We start from the raw sequence: 20297 nt of genomic DNA, 5'->3' as shown, positions 1-20297 counted from the left end.
TATTGTTAAATTTTGAACCTGGAATAATCAAACACAAATTGGGGGCAGGCAATTTAAAGGTTTTAAAACTCAGAAGGCAGACAAAAAGCAATATATTTTTTAAATCTTGATTATTATTTTTTGGTAATAATTAGAGGTGCCAATTCTGATCACAATTACTAATAAATAATATCATATTACATTTTGCATTTATAGAGCACTTCACATTTTCAAAGTACTGCACAAACTCTAAAGCACTAATCCTGCAATTGGGTCTGTGTGCATAGATTTTTGTGCCTATGCTGATCCTCTAACTTGGGAAATATTAGCTAACAGGGGGACAGCAGTATTGTCAACTAGTGTGATATTTTTTGTTTTGTTTTTGTTTTTAAAGTCCCAGCTCCCAAAGTCATATGATTTAATGAGAATCTCAGTTTTCATGACGGCGGGAGGAGGAAGTAAATTTCTAGCCCTTATGATCATGAAGAAAAGCTTGAGACTGTTAACTTTACAGGCTCAAAAACCAGAAGGAAAATAAAAAGTACCACAGATTTCGTGTGTGACTCATGATCTTTGAATGCATGGGGTTGGCACTAATGTGGAAGTTGTAATCTGAGTTGACATGCAGGAGTGATGTTAAGAGACTGGTCGCTATTTCCTGTCCCCAGTTAACTGACATGGGTCAAGATTAACACCCCTGTCACAGGGCAGGAGTCAGTGTCCAGTGACTCTGTTTATTGTGGTGATAACCACATGCAAATAGCTATTAAAGGGAACGCTGTGTGTGTATTTGGTGTGTAGGGGATGCTGCATAGGCAAGTGAAATTCTAGCAGGGTTCTGGTCATAACATCATTTTATGATTTAAATCACTAGTCAGGAAGACTCAATTTAATCATGGATTTCTATATAAAAGTACATTCTTGTTGGTTGTTATAACCTTAATACATATTCTTCACAGCTCAGAGATTAGATGTAGGTTTCATTTTTAGAAGGTACACACTATATATATTTTTAAGTGATTTATTTTGAAAACTTTTCAGATTAGTTTTACAGCTGTATCAGAAAATTAATGATTGTTTGGTTATTTCATTTACCAAAGGTAATTGAAGCAGATATTTATTAAGTCATTGGGAGGTGAACTATCTCCAATTCAACAGATTAATCACTAATATTTGGAGGATTTTCTTGCCATGCTGTATTAGGAGATCTCACTCAGTTCCTTCCAGATTTCAACAGGGTCAGCAATAAAACAACTATTTCCCTGCATTTTGTTCAAGGCTACAGAAATAGGCTTCACAGAACTCAGCATGTGTTCAACATTTCTCTTTAAGCCCAATTTTGAGAACTTTGGCTGTGACAGTGCCATCTATTTTTTCACAGTTTTGTTCACAAACTGTCATCAGATTAGGCCAGTTCTTGATATAGTGCTCAAAACAGTCCACTACTGAGTTCCATTACACATCTTGTGGGAGAGTTAGCTTGGTTCCTCCCACGTTTTGCAGAGCAGCCACTGCAAAGTGGTTGTTACTGAAGTATTTTGCAATTTCAACAACATTAGCCTTAATTTCTGGAACACTGAAGTCTTTGGCTAGGAGGTGTATCAAATGAGCACTGCAACCATATGTTATTAGCTTGGGATTCTCTTCTAAATAATTTCTTCTCCTCTTGGATACATTTGCAGCATTGTCTATGACCAAGCTGCATACTAAACATTTGAATTTTTTTTCATGGTTTGTTATAGCTTTTACTGCTACTTCTTATAAGCATTCTGCTGTGTGTGCTTTTTCCTGATGTATCAATTGTTTCTGTAAGGAAGACATTCCCTTCTTCTGTTGTCACATGAGCACATACAACAGAATCATTGTGGACATTGCTGCACCCATCAAGACTCGGGTTACAAATTTCACCTTCTAGACCTTTTGCACACTGCTCAGTTTCGCTTTCATACACTTTTATCCAGCAATTTGCCTGCAACATCTGCTCTGTGGATGGACTGTATCCTGGTCTTAATGACTGAACCATATTAATAAAGTGTGGGTTCTCAATTGCGTGGAAAGGAGAGTTTGTTGCATAAACAAACTGGGCAATTTTTTCATCAATTACCTCTTTTTTTTAAATCTGCTGCTTCTTATCACAAACTTATCTATGGTTGTTTCTGGATGATGGAGAATTTTTTTTTCTTTTTGCTACATACTGTGGCTATGTAACATACATGATGTGGCTGCTTCTAAAATGATAGTACCATAGAGTAACAACTATATTTTTTGCTCAAGCATGAGAATTCAAGAATAGTCCAGAAGGAAGACAGGCAGTCCTTAGGAAAGAAGTATGAAATAAAAAAGTTTACCAACTTGAAGATCCTGCATGTTCAGACATGTTCCTTTCATCATCTTCAGCACGGCTTCCTCTTGAGAAGGAACATTTCTCATGATGTTGTTTCATTCGGGAAATCAGGCCTTGCATTTCTTTGTTGCACTGTTTGTATTTTGCACTCATGCCTGTCTTACCCACAGGTAGAGGAACTTCATTAAAATATTCCCAAACTGGGTCTCTTTTACGGCCTGCTGCCATTATAGGCTTTCCCTTCTAGTGAGAGAATGCTATGGTAGATCTCAAATCAATGAAGGCTACACTCAGAAAGACCTCAAGACTTCTGGAATATGCTGCTCAAACAGTTTTACTTTTGTTTCTACTGACTGTCCCTCCCTTCTCAGATTTATCTCCAGACTTCTTCTCCTTGTCCAGATCTATTCTTCCCCCAACAATCTTCTATTCATTGAACTTTTTGAAACTGCACTTTTAGAGAGAGGTAAGGGATTGACTCTATGTACACAAATTTGCAGCGGGACAATAGGATTGAGGTCTGTTATTTCTCACCTCTATTTATTTATTTAAAAACATTTTTGCTGTTAACAAGCACGTTATCTCTGGAGACACAAATCCACAGTTTGAGAACTGCAAAACTAAGCATCTCTGATGGTACCTTCTAGACTGAGCACTGAGTCCTATTGAGTAGATAGAAAGATTAACCTAAATAATCTATACAGAAGATTGGGTCCCTAATCCATGAACTATTGGAACTCATTTACAAAACTTTTCTTAAACATTACACGAATATATTGTCTCATACTATAGAATTAGAATTTATAATCCCTATTCCATGATGAGATATTATAGCTCAAAGATATATCTTTATCTTTAAATAATTTTTTCCCCTCAAAAATCCGATTTTAAATTTAAAAAATCCGATTTTTTTTAAATCATTGATTTTTATCCAGCCTGCTTTCCGTTACCCAACTACCTCCATCCCACCCTACCAATTTTGTCTTAACAGAAAATTTTCATGCTTGCTCTCAAGCCAAAGGAGAATGGTGAGAGCAAACGTTCATGCATACACATGGAGCTGGTGGCATCTGATCCGATGGAAATGCTGTCAGGCACACAGTCAACTGTGGGCATAATTCTTTTTTAAATACTCTTTTGGTGGGACTCTTAAGTAGTAGAGCTTAATCATGCATGTTTTTACCATTAAATTTTGGTGGTAGCATAAGTGAAATTAGTCCTCCTGTGGATTTTGCAGCATAGAATCTGGTTCTTTGATCTTCAAAGCCGCAACAGACTGTTCTGAATGTTCCTTCTTTTGTGGTACTGAAAAAATTAAGAAAGTATGTACAAGCTCCCTTTTTAAATGTGTGTGTTTCAACTTAATCATGTAACAGCAAGATTAGTGCAGGAGAAGGAGGCACTGTGTAGGAGTAGTCAAAACAAATTTATGGGCTCTTTAAGAGGTTCTAAATTAGAAAAAAAAATCATTTAAAATTGTTTCCTTTTGTCCTAACTTCACTTTATTCATTTCCATCTATTTTTTTCCACACAAAATAGAAAATAAAGTATTATTTTATTGAAGGTTTCTCCCTGTTTCTACTGCCCCACTACTATAATTGGTAATATAATGTGCTTCAACAGAAAAATAGTTTGATACAGCATAGTCTGAAATGCTAGTTAGCCATTTTTGTTATTGGTGAAGCTTGTGAGGCCCTATACTCAACTTGATGGCACTTCTCTGGATGTAATACAATTACTTTAGAATACCACAGCCAATCACTTACAAAATGTCAGGGAATATTTTAGGCATCATTGGGAAGAACTCTATTAATTTTGGGGGGAAATCAGAAAACCAGAAGGGGTGAAATGGGGGACACATTGAGCCCCTGGCATTTGTTAGTAGAGCCACAGTTCCAAGCACCCATGTAAGTGTTTATAGATCAAGCTGATTGATGGCACCCATAAACATCTTCCAGCATAACAATATCGCTGTTTCATCTCTGTTCATCCTCCCAAAAGGGCTTAACATGTTGACACCCTGCATGATTTATCATTCAGACAGAAAAAAGAGAAATAATAATAGAGGCAGTTGTAATAATTGGACCTACAACATTACCCAAACCGTGAACTCAACTGTAAAAAGTAAGTGAAAATTCATAAGATGTCACAATAAATTATAACAACAAATATTGATGGGGGGGTACAAAAGGGGAGCCAGACAGTGAATTAGTCGAAATGAAAAGGCATAGTGATATAATTCAGACTGTTATGATCATGCTTGGTAAACAAGAAAAGCTTGGAACCAGAAATGAGTGACCCAAAATTGATGTGTCACAAACTAGGCCTAATGGGTGGACAAAACAATGAAGGAATGGGCTATTCTGCTCCTTTGCAGGTCCTTAAAGACTTTAGGGAGAAAAATTGGCTAATGGAGCAAGGTTCACCATCATGGCTATCACCCCACCATGTCCTGGGACCAGAGCCGGATTAATGTAGGCACTTAAGGGGCTGCAGCCCAGGGCCTTGGGCTAAGGGGGGCCCCTCAGGGTCTCAGGATGCAGCCCGCTGCTTCTTTTCATCCAGCAAGTCTCCGCACCACGGGCCTAACAGCGGTCCCCGAGCCTCAGTGCCTCCCCGCAGGGGGTTGGAGCATCAAGCATCAGCTTGCCAATGTGCCCCTGCGGCCCCTAGGCAAGGGGTGTTCAGAGAATCTCTGCACGCTGCTCCGCCCCCCAGCGCCAGCTCCGCAGCTCCCATTGGCTGGGTACCATGGCCAATGGGAGCTGCAGGGGCAGTGCCTATGGGCATAGACAGCATGCACCGTGCAGAGCGGCCTGGCTCCTCTGCCTAGGGGCCGGTCATGCCGGCCACCTTGGGGAGCAGAGCAGCACGGAGCCAGGGCAGGCAGGGATCCTGCCTTAGCCCTGCTGCACCGTCGACCAGGAGCCGCCTGAGGTAAGCGCCTCCTGGCCAGAGCCTGCACCCCACACCCCCTCCTGCACCCCTACCCCAGCCTGGAGCCCCATTCTGCACCCAAACTCCCTCCCAGACCCTGCACCCCAACCCCGTCCCAGCCCTGAGCCCCCCCCCGCACCCAAAATCCCACCCAGATCCTGCACCCCAAACCCCCTGCTGCACCCCAACCCCCATCCCATCCCTGGCCCCACCCCAGAGCCCACCCCTCCAGCTGGAGCTGAGCCCCCATCCACAACCCAATCCCCTGCCCTAGCCCTGAGTCCATTCCTCTGCTTCAAACCCCCCAGGGCCCCACGAAATCTAATAGCTCCAGGCCCACAGGAGAGTTAATCTGGCCCTGCCTGGGACCCCAGGCCTTTGTCATCCTGATCCTGAGAGGTCCTGACCTAACCAGGCCAGAGAGGGGGATCCAGATAGGGTTCCCAATCATCTAGGCTTGGCCTGGAGTCTCCTGGTATCGGCATAGATCTCCCAGTGACTATTGAAAGCAATCTGGGAGATTTTAATAGGATATTTTAAGAAAATGACATTGCATCATGGTGGGGGTGGGGGAAGTCTCCAAGAATAGCTTCAGTCAGAGTTGGCAACCCTAGACCCAGTTGACATTGCCACTTCTACCCATTCCAACTGAGTCCCAAGCACAATTTGGGATGGAACAGGATTGGATTTAACAACAGCAGCTTCAGCCCATCTCTATTAATTTCTTCTCTTTTCCCCAAGAGGACAATTACTACCATCTTTAATACCACCTATGAGACTGTAGGTCAAGTTCGTTGCACACACCATTTGCTTGCATTCCTCTGTCCCCCACCCCCTTGTTTTTCCTTCTAAAAAGTCTCTTCAGGTAAAACGCAAGGCATGCTGCTAAAATGAAAGCTTTATTTAATACTTTATAGATCAAATGCTTTAACTGTTCTGCCTTCTTTTCTTTATCTTTTGATAAAAGATTAAAAGGATTTTGAATGGTGTGTTTGCCATAGTACTAAGCGGGCTGAGGTCTCTCTGAATGCCAAACCTGAATTTTTTTCCAACAGAGTTTAATTTTGGACAGTGACTGGATTACATTAGCACTTTTAGCCCATATATTCCATCTAAACTAATATAACAGGGCACACAAAGTACTTGCCATGGGGAATGAGGGAGTGGGAGACCCTGGGAAGGGGGGAAGTATGCAAATCCCTGGCCATGAGTCAGGAGGGAGTGGGAGAGATACAGAGCCCCTATTGTGGTGGGGCAGGGCAGGAATAACAAGGAATCCCTGAAATAAAAGGGGATGGGAGAGTGGCACATAGGGAACATGTAGGGCGGAACAGAGGAATGCAAGCAATGGTGTGTGAAATTAACTCAGCCAACAGAAGCAACACAATGTGAGACACTACTGACCTCTTCCCCTCCCCCGTCCCCCCAGTATATTTAGTAACATAAGGAAAAGACCTTTGAAGTATGTTTTGCTTGGAGTTCTTTTGGATAAGTTTTTATAACATTTCAGTTACTTTAGACTTAGCCCCGATCCTTAGCTCTGTTAGGGCCACTTTGCACTTCTCCACTGATGTACAGTCGTATCTTTTATCATGAGACGATCGCCCCGGGATAGGGCTATCCTCAGTGGGCATAAAGCCAACATAAGCTTCTAGGCCACATCTCCCTGCAACAGACTCAGGGACAGCGCTGGGCTGCTGGCAGGCAGGGGTGAAAGTAACGTAAAGGACATAGCAGTATGCTGGAGTCTGGAGCGGGGGCATGGCCTCAACCGGAAGAGGCTGGGCCTTTGAATCCCCGGGCCCTTTAAATCAAGATTTAAAGGGCCTGGGGCTGCAGTAGTGGCAGCTGGGAGCCCTGGGCCCTTTTAATCACCCCTGCAACTACATGCTGCAGAGACGGCTGGGAGCCCCGGGGCTTGGGGCTGATTTAAAGGGCCCAGGGCTCCGGCTGCCACTACCTCAGCAGAGCCCCGGGCCCTTTAAGTCGCCGACAGAGCCCCAGAGGCTCCCAGTTGCTGCCACTACCCTGGGGCTCAGGGCTCTGGGTGGAGATTTAAAGGGCCCGGGGCTCCACTGCGGTAGTGGCGGCTGGGAGCTCTTGGCCCTTTAAATCACCGCTGGAGCCCCGCTGCCGCTACCCCAGGGCTCCTGCAGTGGGGCTCGGGCGATGATTTAAAGGGCCTGGGGCTCCGACCGCCACTACTGTCCCGGGCCCTTTAAATCACTGGCCTGGGGAAGCCAGTCCAGTACGGCATGGCATACCGGCTCTTGCTGGCTTACTTTCACCTCTGCTAGCAGGCAGCACAATTTGGAGTGGTTATATGGCAGGACCAGTGTGGTTTCACAGACCGTATAAGATGAAAGGAGTGCAAAGGTGGCTTAAAGCCACTTGTTGCAACTCTCTTGGACTTGCACTGTGGGCTCCTCAGTCACCTCTGAAGATTCAAGTCTGAGCCTTATAAAATTATTTCATTTGTAAAGTCTAGATTGTTATGAGTGTTTGAGGGAGGGGAGAGAAGAGAGAATTGGTTATTTGGTGGGTTAGTGTGTGGGGGATTTTTATGGAGGAAGGTTATTGTATATTGTAATTGCATTTGATACTACTTCTTATATGAGTGTTTGGTTTGATTTGGATTTAACTAAAATTAGCTGCTCATATTTAAGGCTGACACTTTCAAAAGTGTATTAGAGAATGGATTGCTGGAAATGATTTCTGTGTTGAAACTGCTGGGAGATGTTATTAGTTTGCCTGGACTTCTGTAATGATGTTGATCCCTGTCATTCTTCATTGCCATTCACTAGAATCAATTTCTGGCTTTTTATTTTTTCTGGTAATATCTTTGTGTATTGCCCAACTAGTTCTAATAACTTATTTCAGTGAGGAAACGACGTTCTTTAGAGTGTCTGCAAAGTGTGTGTAAAGCAGTCTTCTTTTATTATGCCAAAGGTTTTCACAAAGGTTTGGGGCTTTTTCCTTGTTTAGTTTTTGCAAGTACAGTAGTTTTAAGTTACTGAAGGTAGAAAGTTCTTCCCATGACCTAGCAAATCTACACCGAACTTCTCCAGTACAAGCCCTGACATTCTTTGGCTAATTCATACTAAGAAAATGTTTGCAATTAATCTTTCCTTCATAAACTTTCCCTTTTATAATTAACTATTCTTCATAAAATTACGTTTTAAAGGGTTTCTGAATCTTGATGTGTGGAAACCAAACCCCTACTATGACCTATAAGAATCTTAGTTCTAAACACCACCATTGTAGGGTACGGCAGGACTCTTGGATAATAATCATGAAACAACTTATGGAACAGTGATCAGTAACAGTTTTATTAGGGAAGGACAGATTAGCAGAATCAAGGAAGATTATTAATAAAAATGAATCCAATTTGTATTATTCCAGCAATGTAATGGTCAGCTTCACCAATACTTATGTTGTACTAAAGCTACTCCTAACTAAGGGATCAAGGTCTTCAGTTTAGAGTTCTGTCAAAACGCCTTCTAATTTCTCTTCCTGTAAAGCTTTTCCCAAGTCCATTGCTATCCATAAGGAAGTCTCAAGCACTCCACGTTACCACCAATAGGATCCTTCTAACAGTTGCTCAGACTGTTCTTAATAAAGAGGTAGAACACACTCAGAGTCATGAAAAAATACTTAAAAGACTTCATAATGACTGTTTACAAATTAGCTGGCCAGTGTAATTAACGGCGGCTGAATTTTTCTACTTCATTTGGTATCTCAAGACCAGCTGCTGAACTTTGTTCCTCCCTGCAATAAGCTACAGACACACCCCTTCTCTCTTGAAGTTGCCTTACATTGGAAACATTCAAAGTCTGCAGTCCCTTTGCTTTTCTTTGGTCTTATGCTTATCACGTGTTGATCATGTTCATTCCAATCAGGTGTGTGCACATCGCATGCACACCAGCTGGAAGATTTTTCCCTTAACAGTGTCCGTAGGGCCCCCTGGAGTCATGCCTTTATGGCGTTCAATATAGGGCCCTGCCAACCCACCACCCTCTGTTTCTTCTTGCCCACTGCTCTGACAGAGGAGTAGGAGGCTGGGTATTGGAATGGACATGAACAACATATCTTGAAGAACAACAGTTACAAGAAGGTGAGTAACCGTTTCTTCTTCTTCAAGTGCTTGTTCATGTCCATTCCAATCAGGTGACTCATAAGCCAAAGTTCAGAAGGTGAGGTCGGAGTCATCCACTGATTGGAGCACAGCTCTTCCGAAGTTTGCGTCGTCTCTGGCCTGTAGTACATGGTAAAAGTGTGTATAGAGGACCACGTTGCTGCCCTGCAGATTTCCTGTGTCGGGACTTGCACCAGGAATGAAGAGGCCTGCGTCCTGGTGGAGTGCGCAGTGATCAACGGAGAGGGCACCTTTGCTAAGTTGTAACACTCCCGAATGCATGACACAATCCACGATGAGATACATTGCGATAAGACAGGGAGGCCTTTCATTCTATCTGTCACCACTACGAATAACTGGACAGACTTTCAGAACGGCTTCATTCTCTTGATATAGAAGGCTAGTACACTGCGGACATCCAATGAATGATGCCTCTGCTCCCTGCCGCTGGAGTGCGGCATAGGGCAGAATACTGGGAGGAAGATGTCCTTGTTGATGGGAAACTGGGAGACAGCCTTAGGGAGAAAAGCTGAGTGAGGTCTGAGCTGAACCTTGTCCTCATGGAAAACAATGTAAGGGGGCTCTGGTGTAAGAGCCCTGAGCTCCGACACTCTCCAACCTGAGGTTATCGCCACCTTGTATGAGAGATAAAGCAGGGAGAAAGTTGCCAGTGGCTCAAATGATGGACCTGTTAGTCTGGAAAGGACTAGCTTAAGGTCCCAAGCCGGGATAGGCTGTTGTACTTGCAGGTAGAGTCTGTCGAGACCTTTAAGGAAACGGCTGACCACTGGATTCACGAAGACTGAGTAGCCATCTGTGCCCGGATGGAAGGCCGAGATGGTGGCCAAGTGAACCCTTGTCGATGACAGGGACAGTGCCTGCTGCTTCAGATGGAGGAAGTGGTCCAGTATAAATGTCACCGAGGCGAGCGTTGGAGACTGACGGTGCTGCTCCAACCAGATGGAGAACCAGCTCCACTTGGCAAGGTGTGTCGCTCTTGTGGAAGGCTTTCAACTGCCAAGAAGAACTTGCCTGACTTGATCAGAGCAGGACTGCTCCACTGCATTCAGCCATGGAGCTTCCATGCTGTGAGGGGGAGCGACTTGAGGTTCAGGTGGCAGAAGCAGCCATGTTCCTGCGTGATTAGGTCTGGGACAAGTGGTAGGGTGACGGGAGTTGCCATAGACATTTCCAGGAGCGATGTGAACCACTGCTGGCATAGCCAGGCTGGAGCTATCAATATCACTAGGGCTCAGTCCTTGTGGATCTTGAGGAGCACTTTGTGAATGAGAGGAACCAGTGGGAACATGTATAGGAGACGGCCTTCCCATGGAAGTAGGAACAGATCTGCGATGGAACCTAGGCTGTGATTCAGGAAGGAGCAGAATAGCTGACATTTCCTCTTGCATCATGTAGCAAACTGGTCTATTTGGGGAAAGCCCCAGTGTTGGAAGATTGATCTCACTGTGTCTGGCCGGAGGGACCACTCGTGGCCATAAAAAGAGTGTCTGAGACTGTCCGCCAGCTCGTTCTGTATCCCAGGGAAATATGATGCTTGCAAGTGTATTGAGAGCTCTACACAGAAGTCCCACAGCATGAGGACTTCCTGGCACAGGGGAGATGAGCTTGCACCCCCCTTTTTGTTTATATAAAACATTGCCGTGGTGTTGTCCGTGAGGACTGATACACATCTCCCTGATATATGGACTCTGAAGGCTTGGCATGCCAGGCGCACCACTCTCTGACATTGATATGCAGAGCAAGGTCTGCCTGAGACCAGAGGCCTTGTGTCCTGAGGTCTCCCAAATGTGCCCCACATCCCAGATCTGATGTATCTGTCTTTAATGAGAAGGATGGCTGGGGGCCGGTGAAGGGGACTTCTGCACATACTAACTGTGGGTCGAGCCACCATAGGAGGGAGTCTAGTATTGGGTGAGGCAGGGTTACAATGCTGTCCAAAGCGTCCCGAGTTGATCAATATACTGACGCTAGCCATGACTGGAGCGGGTGAAGCCTGAGTCTGGCATGCTGTACTACATAGGTACAAGCGGCCATATGCCCCAGAAGTTTCAGGCAGTTCCTTGCTGTAGTGGTGGGGAACTGCCTGAAGCCTCATATGTTGTCGCCCAGTGACCAAAATCTGGCTTCTGGGAGGTATACCCTGGCTCAAGTCTAGCACTGCCCCTATAAACTGTTATCCTCTGCACCGGGGCAGTGTCGATTTGGCCTCATTTAGAAGGAGACCCAGTTCAACAAACATCCTTCTTATGAAGCCGACCTGCTCTTCCATTTCAGGTCTGGAGTGGCCTTTGATCAGCCAGTCGTCGCGGTACGGGCACACCAGTACCTGCAGCTTGTGCAGGAATGCCGCGATAACTGCCATGCACTTGGTGAACACACGAGGTGCTGCTAACAGGCCAGAAAGAAGGACAGTAAACTGATAGTGGCTGTTGTTCACCACAAACCTGAAGTATCTTCTGTGGGGTGGAATTATCACTATGTGAAAGTCTGCATCCTTCAAGTTTAGGGCGGCATACCAGTCTCCTGGATCCAATGAGGAGATAATGGAGGCCAAAGAGACCATGCAGAACCTGAGTTTCTTGACGAACTTGTTGAGTTCCCGCAGGTACAAGATGGGCCTGAGGCCACCCTTGGCTTTTGACATTAGGAAATACCGAGAGTAGAAGCCCTTGCCCCTTTGCTCCTGAGAAACCTCTTCCACTGCCCCTACCAAGAAGAGCGAGTGCACTTCCTGTATAAGAAGTTGTTTGTGAGAGGGGTCCCTGAAGAGGGATGGGGAAGGGGGTGTGTGGAAGGGCACAGAATTGGATGGAATATCCCCTGTCTACTGTGCAGAGCACCCAGAGGTCCGAAGTGATATGGGACCATGCACAGTAGAAAGGGGATAGTCTGGATGAAAAGGTAAGAGAGGTGGATACAGCTGCACTACTGGTGCACCGTCCTTGACCGCACCTTCAAAAGGGTGGTCCAGGGCCAGGCGCTGGTGTGGGCTTGCCCGAGCCCTGGCCTGAGGAGGGGTGTTGCTTCCTTCTACTGCTCCTATTCCTCCTACAAAGAGCATCCTAGTGGTTCTGAGGCTGGTAGAACCTAGAGGGAGGTTGTGGCCAGAAGTGCCTACGTTGGGTGGCAGGTGTATGGAGCCCCAAAGATCTAAGGATGGCCTTTGAGTCTTTTAGACTATGGAGTCTTTTATCCATCTTTTCGGAGAAAAGGGCCGAACCCTTGAAGGGGAGGTCCTGGATTGTTTGTTGGACCTCAGGGGGCAGAACAGAGACCTGCAATCAGGAACCCCTCATTACAACCCCTGTTGCCGTAGTACGTGAGGCTGCATCTTCTGCATCCAATGCCACCTGCAGGGAAGCTCAGGAGACCACCATTTCCTCCTCCACCAACGCTGAGAGCTCTGTACGGGAGTCCTGAGGCAATAGCTCGGAGGGTGCGAGGATTTCAACGACCGGGTTGGATTCCTCCACGACCTCCTCCACCTGTAAGCCCAGGTTCTGGGCAGCATGACGTAGGAGCTGCTGGAGGACCTTGATATCCTCCAGGATTGGGGCCGTTGCTGTCCCTGCCACCGCTTCATCTGGGGAGGATGAGGAGGAGAGGCCTGGCAGCGGGCCCTGCTCACTCCCTTCAGCGCCCCGTGGGTCTCGCCGCACGCAGTATTCTGGAGCTTGTGGTGCCAGGGCCGCTGGGGGCGTAAAAATCAGTGCCAAGGCAGACGGTGCCGAAGATGTTGGTTCCAGTGGTACCGATGCTGCAGCCGCCAGCGGTGCCACTGATGGGTGGGTCAGCACTGGAGCTGTAGGGGACAACAGCAGTGTCGGCAGCGCCCCTACCGGTGGAGCCGGCGGTGCCTGCAGGGAGACTAAGGACGCCAAGGACACCGACCTGGATTTTGGGCCCTGGACCTGTTCCTGGCTCTGGTGATACGCCCAGGGTGTCCAAAAGGTCCATTGCACGGAAGGTTGCCACTGCGGATGCCATGGTGAAAGGTAGGGCTGGTGGTCGTGGTGGGATCTGGAGCTTCTGCTCCTGGTCTTATCTGAGTGATAGGATTCCATCTCCAACTCCGAGGCCTCCAAGTAGGAGGATTCCAGAGGAGCAGTACTCTGGACCGCCAGAGAGCGGGGCCGAGAGGTCGGGGACCGGTACGGCTCCCCTGCATGGGTGGGCCATGTTGGGGAGAGGTGTGCTGGAGATAGGGGTTGGTGCGCCATCATTCCTGGTTTGCCCCTTGATTGGACGTGGGGCCGCGCAGTCATCAGCGATTTGTGTCTCCTCTGGGAGGAGGATGGCGCCGTGAGGCATATAAGGTCCCTGGCTGCCTCGAATGCCTCCGGAGTTGAGGGGAGCTGGAGGTGATCATCTTGGCGTTCCAGGGACCGTTGAGGGTTCGGACTTGACTGAACCTCAGATGGGGCAGGAGTCGATGAGATCCTGGAAGGCTGGAGAGACGAAGTGGCCTGGCTCGAGATGTGCTTCAGTGCTGCTGGTCCCTTGATCTTTAAAGGGGGACAGCAACCCCTATTGGGCCTTTTCTTCTTTTGTGGCACCGGGGATTTAGAACGGTGCCAAACTGCAGAGGGTTTCTTATGTGCGGAGCCATGGCGGTGCTGGGAGTCCCTGGAATCCTTGCTCGGCACCAGCTCACAACCATCGGCGCTGGAGCACTTTGGACTGACACGGAAGTGCTCGGCGTGGGTTCTGCGGACCCCAGGTCGGAATGCAGTCGAAGTGCCACTTCCATTAAGAGGACCTTGAGTCTTTGGTCCCTGTCTTCAAGGGTGCTAGGGCGAAAAAACCCTTGCAGATCCTGCACTTGTCCTTTTGGTGGCTCTCCCCGAGGCACCGTAGACAAGAAGAGTGTGGGTCACTCTTTGGCATAAACTTGCCACGGTCCTCACAGAGTTTGAACCCTGGGGACCGGGGCATACCCCAGAACTGGGGGAAAATGTTGTTGTGACTCTTGGGGGTTCCCCCCCAACAACTACAACTACTAACTAGGACTAATAACTAACAAACTATTTACAACTATTTAAGAAAGAAAAGTGAAGAGGACAATGCCAAAAGCACTTGCAAAGCGAGAGCAACAGTTGTTCCAGCTAGCCGTCACCGGCGGTAAGAAGGAACTGAGGGGGGTGGGGGGTTAGCAGGGTTCTATATTTGGTGCCATAAAGGCACAACTCCAGGGGGCACCCAGGCCAACCCTACGGATGCTGCTAAGGGAAAAATCTTCCGGCTGGCGTGCACACAGCGCACACACACCTGATTGAAATGGACATGAACAAGCACTCAAAGAAGAACTATAATTTGTCTGTAGTGTCCTAGCTCTTTAAGTTACACTGGGGTAGGAAATACTTTTAGGGAAAAGAGCTGACATGTCTGAAGGAGGAACAACAAATCCACATGCTTTAAGTAGGTAATATATTTGAAGCTTTATTGGTAAATGTCCTCTATCCATCAAAATTCCCTCCAGTCAAGGCTCTCTTCTAGCAAGCAGAGAAGGACCACCTCTGCATTCTGTCCCAATTCTTTCTTTCTTTTGAATGATAGCTCCAATCCTCAGTGTGATGTTCAGTTCCCTACTTGCCACAAAGGCAGGACTTTCTCCCAACCCTCCCTTCTCATTATGGCTCCCTTTCTTATACCTATGACTTTCTAAGTGTGTCTCATCAGCCTCTATCTCAGGGGCTTCTGCCGGTTGGAGGGAAACTTGGTGATTTTTCCTTTTAGGGTACATCTCTCCTAGAGTGACCTCCTTTTAACTAGAATTGGATAAATATTATTCATTGTTCCCTTAATTATATTATTTTATTTACTGAGCTATTACAATTGATTTTGGTATAAATATTAAGTCAGTGATCCCCCTTTATCTGTCTGATAACCCATGTCCATTTCCATGAAGTTTTTATTCTAAAATGAAGTTGTTTGGGGATATACTGGCTTTAAACCATTGGATAGGCTGAGTAATAAGTGCAGAAGAAAAGTACATAATGTAGTTACCTACATATTCTCTAATTTCAATTATATATTTGTGTTCACAGGTCTGCAGAAGTTTTCTACCTCTCTGAACACTAACAGGAGACGATATCTTCTTTGCATGAAGAGACATTTTTGTAATGTGTGCAGTTGCTGTTCCCAGACCTGGTGAGGAAGAAAATAATGGACATCATAGGAAGTTTTTTTTCCTTTTTGTCTTTGGAGTTGCATTGCTATGCACTGGATTTCTGCTTTCAGTCTTTATTTTACAGACATGCCCATCTGGAACCTTCAGTGATTGCAACAGGGCCCTTAAGATTGCTGGGCCTGTGGTTGTTGCTGTTGGATTAGTTTGTGTCTTACTGGCACAATCAAGAGCTAGGCTGTACCTAAGTCAGAGACAGATGCAAGGTGAGCAGGTGTACAGGCTCATTTTTTGTCAAGGGAACTGTCAGTTTGCTCAGTTTCTTATCTTTGGGTTTTTGTTTTTAGCTAGTGGAGTGCTAATTAGTTTCTTGGGCATTTGGGTTCCTGGATGTAGCCCAGGAAGGCACAGCCTACAGTATAATCAAACCAGCACTTCTGATGTTGAACTCCCAGGCTGTGGATTTCTGCCTCTTCAAATCATGGGTCCTTTGATTGTGCTTATTGGATTAAGTTTCTTTGTAATAGCTCATATTAAAAAGAAAACCAATTTAAATCTCAGCCAAGAATCTTCTGAAAATGGAGAACAGCCTCAGAGTCCAGAATCACTTCAAGTTACAGCAGGTAGGTAAATGATTTGCATATACTTTACATTTGAAAGCTAGTTTTACTAACCTGTACGCTTGTTCCTATTTTGTGTGGTTTAACATATCAAATGAGAAACAAGTTGCCTTACATTGGAAACATTCGCAGTGTAGTTAAATGACTTACAAGAAACCTCCAAAGACAAATGTGGAACAAATCACACTATCTGGCATAAGTAGTTCCAATCCTACTTCCTTTTCCAGAGAATGGAATAGGCATTGTAAATTGTAGGTGCCATGGCTTTTTTTATTACTATACTGAAAATGCAGTTTAGCTCTGAATTCTGGCCTGTCTTCTTGTCCCCTGAAATAGGACTCCAATGATTCAGATGCAGAGGGTACTGCTTGTACTGTTTGTGTCACCATTTTAATTCTGGGTGAATACAGTTTGTAGGTTTTAAACTACATTTTTAGTGGTCAGAAGGAATGGGTGACAAATCAACCACCATGCTGCTCAACTACCACCTGATTGATTGGAACTGAAGTCCATTGCACACAAAATCCTGCCTTTGTCATCCCGACATAAGGACTATTTAACCTGATGCTTAATAGGAAAAGGTGAAGGTTTGGGAGGCTGACACCAGATATCGGGGTATATGAGTGAGAGAGTTGTAGAAGAATAGCAATTTAAGAAAATAGTCTTTGAAGGGGAGAAAGCAAAACTAGTACACACACTCGTATATGTGGAGAGTTCTAAGAGAAGTAAAATATACAAACACCGTAGGATCAGGCCTAGACTTGAAATGTGGATTGCTGTAGGATCATGGGGTCCAAGTCTCTTGGCTCCATCACTTTACCTGAATCATTGTATTTAGGCAACACGTGCCCTGCTCAACTTCAGTATTAATTTGCTGTGTGAACTGTCTCTGCAAGATGCTCCTTGTGTGTGTGTGTGTGTGTGTGTGTGTGTGTGTGTGTTTAGTAAGCCAACAATCACTTCCTCTCCTACAACATACTTGAAAAGATCTAAATTCTGTTGTCTTCCTTAAGCACACTACTTTCAGAATAGGCTGACTAAACAAACATATAAGGAACACCCTGTGTGCAAAGCAAGTTCATGTAATAACATCAATATTAATGTTGGGTAGACAGGTGTTGCCTAAACACTGTGATTTTTGGGGAGGTGATGGATGGATCAAAAGACTGAAACACATTGCAAGAACAGAGGTTGAGTTTTACATAGAAAACTTAAGAGGCAAAGACACAAAAAGTGGAGTGGGCAGAGGTGAAGTAGTTGTTGCACCTGTTTAATTATGAGAACTAGCTGACTGTTGGCTGTCCATTTAAAAAACTAAAACCCCAGCAAAATGCAAAGTTCTGAGAGACCATAAGAGAGACTGTAAGAGACCATAAGAGAGACCATACTTCATTGTCCAACTTCATAACATTATCACTAATTAGTATTCAGATTAAGCACTGCATAATTACAGTTTAGTATATAACATGTATTGCTTTCTTATAATATGAATTCTGTTAGTATTGTCCCTTCAACCATGAAAATGGTATCTAAAATTTCTTTGTTAATTATGCTACTATAGGTACGCTGGTTTGAGTATTACAATTTCAGAACAATCAGAAATCACCATTCGTGCCTACAGTTATAAAATCATTTCATGCTCCTTAACAGGCAATCAAGTTGCAAGATATAGTAATGGTATAAGTGCAGTTATTACCTCTTTGTATAAAAAAGCACTGAGAACATATAAATCATAGAAAGCAAGGAACTTCCTGATAATTTAACAGAGGAAATACTGCACATTTGAAAGAAAAATTAAATCAATATGTATTGTTAAGCAGAGCATTGAACATTTTTATTTATAGCATTGTTACAGGTATGCACAGTACTTTATAAAACCCACATTTTAGGCAGGCGGGGAGAACTAGGCACTTGTGTACCATAGTGATGAGCAAGGTATAAAATCACAGCTAGAAAGTGTGCCAATAGCCCTTGCTCTGTGTTTAGAAACACACATGAGCCTGTCTGCTGGTAGGTTCTGCAGCCAACAGTAAAGGGATTTGTGTCCTTTAGCAAGATGAAACTTTTTTTATGGCTGCTTTTTTTTTTTTTTTAGTAAGATGGATCTCTTGCATTGTAAAAATCCTCCCAGAATGTGTACATACCATTGTACTCTACACCAAGGAATGTCAGAACAGTTAAAGTATGCATGAACATGGTTCCTGTATCTACAAAGAAGATAAGTACAAATACTATACTACACCAGTATGAATATCTCTTAGGTTACAATGAGGATCAGGAAATGAGTTAAATTTTCATGTGTTACTAATTAATTTTGTTCTCTTTAGGTGATGCTGTAATGACATTCCCACCCCTCCCACCACCTTATTTTGCTGACTCTCTATCACCACCTGTAACTCATAAGCCACTTGCCACAGAGCTGCCTATGAGTGAAAATCCTCCTCCATACCACAGTATTGTAAATAATGGGTAAGACATTCTTCTTGTTTATTTTCTAGAATCTGTGATGTTTAACCCATGGGTTGAAGTGTAGCTAGGACAACACTCTCTTAATCATCATTGATTTTATGCCTGACATCTATAAAAATTTCTAGTAACTCACTGAATTTCTTCCTTCTGATATTTTACCTTAATTTTAAAATATTTGTACCTTGATTGCATCAGGATATGGGTAGAGCAAGGGACTTGGATGCCTGTGAACTTGAACAATCCAGAGACCTCTCTCTGCTTCTGTTTCCCTGGCTGTCAAATGAGAATACTACTATTTATTTAACTACTTCAAAGGCTTTTGGGAGGCGTAATTAAAGTTGTAAGTCACCTTTCATCTGAGGAGCTCAGAGTATGAAGTATTGTCATTTCAGTAATTGGAGTTTTAGAACTCATAACTATTATAAGGAAGGGGAAAGTAAGGCCATGATAGATTATGAAAAGGCGGGGAAGATGGGGCAAAGGAACTAAGGAGAAGAGATGAGAAAATCTCTCCCATTCCCAAGTGGCTATTCTGCTCTATGCAGTGCTGTCAGGGGAATATAAAAAGACCTCTTTTATAGGAAATGTGAAAAGGCCACACTGTTATACAGATGGCACTGTTTACTAAACAGATGTGTATTTGCAGTGAACCAGTTTAAAAAAAAAAAAGGCAGCTTGAACACACCGGCTTCACCTACACTGTGTGTGCATGTGTGAAACTCAAGTATGATTTGACTTAGTATATAAATGAGATTGGAATGTACTAACGTGTAATGTTTTACAGGGCACAACTTGCACATGTTCAAGGAATGGTTTCTGTTAGAGAGTATGAACCACTATATGCAATTCCCGGAAGCAGTTCTTCTTCAGACATCTTACCTACTCTGCATCTTTCATCTGAATTACCTCCAAGATATGAAGAAAAAGAAGCAACAGTAAATACTGAATATTCTTCTGGCTCCTCCATGACTTAGCCTCTTCTGAGTCTTCCCACAAAGAACTGTGAACTAAAGTTCATTTTTCTATGGAATTGTACACTACAATTTTAATGTTTTAAACTTATTTTATAATAAAAATTGTAATGGTTGCATCTATAACCTTAAAACAACAAAACATAAATTACCAATTTGGGTTTAGAGAAATATTATGTAACCCTAGGTTTTTTTGGACAACAGTACTCAACAGTTTGGTGAACTGCAACAGCGTTAGATGTTCATTGTATTTTGTTATGGGGCTAGTGTCTATTTTTAGCTTTCTTTTATAACAGAGAAACTAATTAGAACACAAACTTTTTTCTGTGTATTTTGATCTACTCAAATCAATTAGTTTCAGAGCTATGGCAAAGAAATAATTAGAAAGTAGCTTTATAAGTATTTGTTACTCTTCTCTAGAAAGTACTTGTAGGATAAGTTTGCAAAATTATCATTTATTTACTTAGCTTAGATACAGTCTGAGCATCTTAATCATACTTCATTTTAGTCTGCCTGATAACAAATGCCGTATAGTTTAATTTGGAACATTTATGTTCATAGTAGTAATCCCCACAAAAATCAGTTTTAGCCAGCAATTAAGAGCCCTAAGCAAAGCTGAGGATAGTTAATGCTCTGACACTTTCCATAAGAAATACTGCTACTATAAATCAGTCTCAGATTTATACCAACCGTA

The 20297-nt window shown here is 44.1% G+C and overlaps 1 protein-coding gene across 6 annotated transcripts in view; it reads left to right on the top strand.

Moving 5' to 3' along the window:
- The window catches only part of TMEM171 (transmembrane protein 171), a 28685-nt gene extending 8757 nt beyond the window's left edge, over positions 1-19928 (top strand). Inside the window, exons 2-6 of one of the 6 annotated variants that reach the window (XM_045020280.1) lie at positions 4325-4447; positions 15464-15566; positions 15657-16166; positions 18491-18632; positions 19417-19928. In XM_045020280.1, the coding sequence (XP_044876215.1) occupies positions 15539-15566; positions 15657-16166; positions 18491-18632; positions 19417-19606 (870 nt within the window). In that variant the 5' untranslated portion in view covers positions 4325-4447; positions 15464-15538 and the 3' untranslated portion in view covers positions 19607-19928. Of the gene's footprint in view, positions 1-4324; positions 4448-15463; positions 16167-18258; positions 18633-19416 lie in introns of those variants that run through there. The other 5 variants (XM_045020281.1, XM_045020279.1, XM_045020278.1 and 2 more) reach the window with 5 other exon arrangements.
- Positions 19929-20297: the final 369 nt, after the last annotated feature.

The sequence above is a fragment of the Mauremys mutica genome, chromosome 6 (assembly GCF_020497125.1).
Source record: "Mauremys mutica isolate MM-2020 ecotype Southern chromosome 6, ASM2049712v1, whole genome shotgun sequence".
Classification (NCBI taxonomy): Eukaryota; Metazoa; Chordata; order Testudines; family Geoemydidae; genus Mauremys; species Mauremys mutica.
The sequence above is the reverse complement of the archived record's forward strand: the minus strand, read 5'-3'. Positions and strand labels throughout refer to the sequence as shown.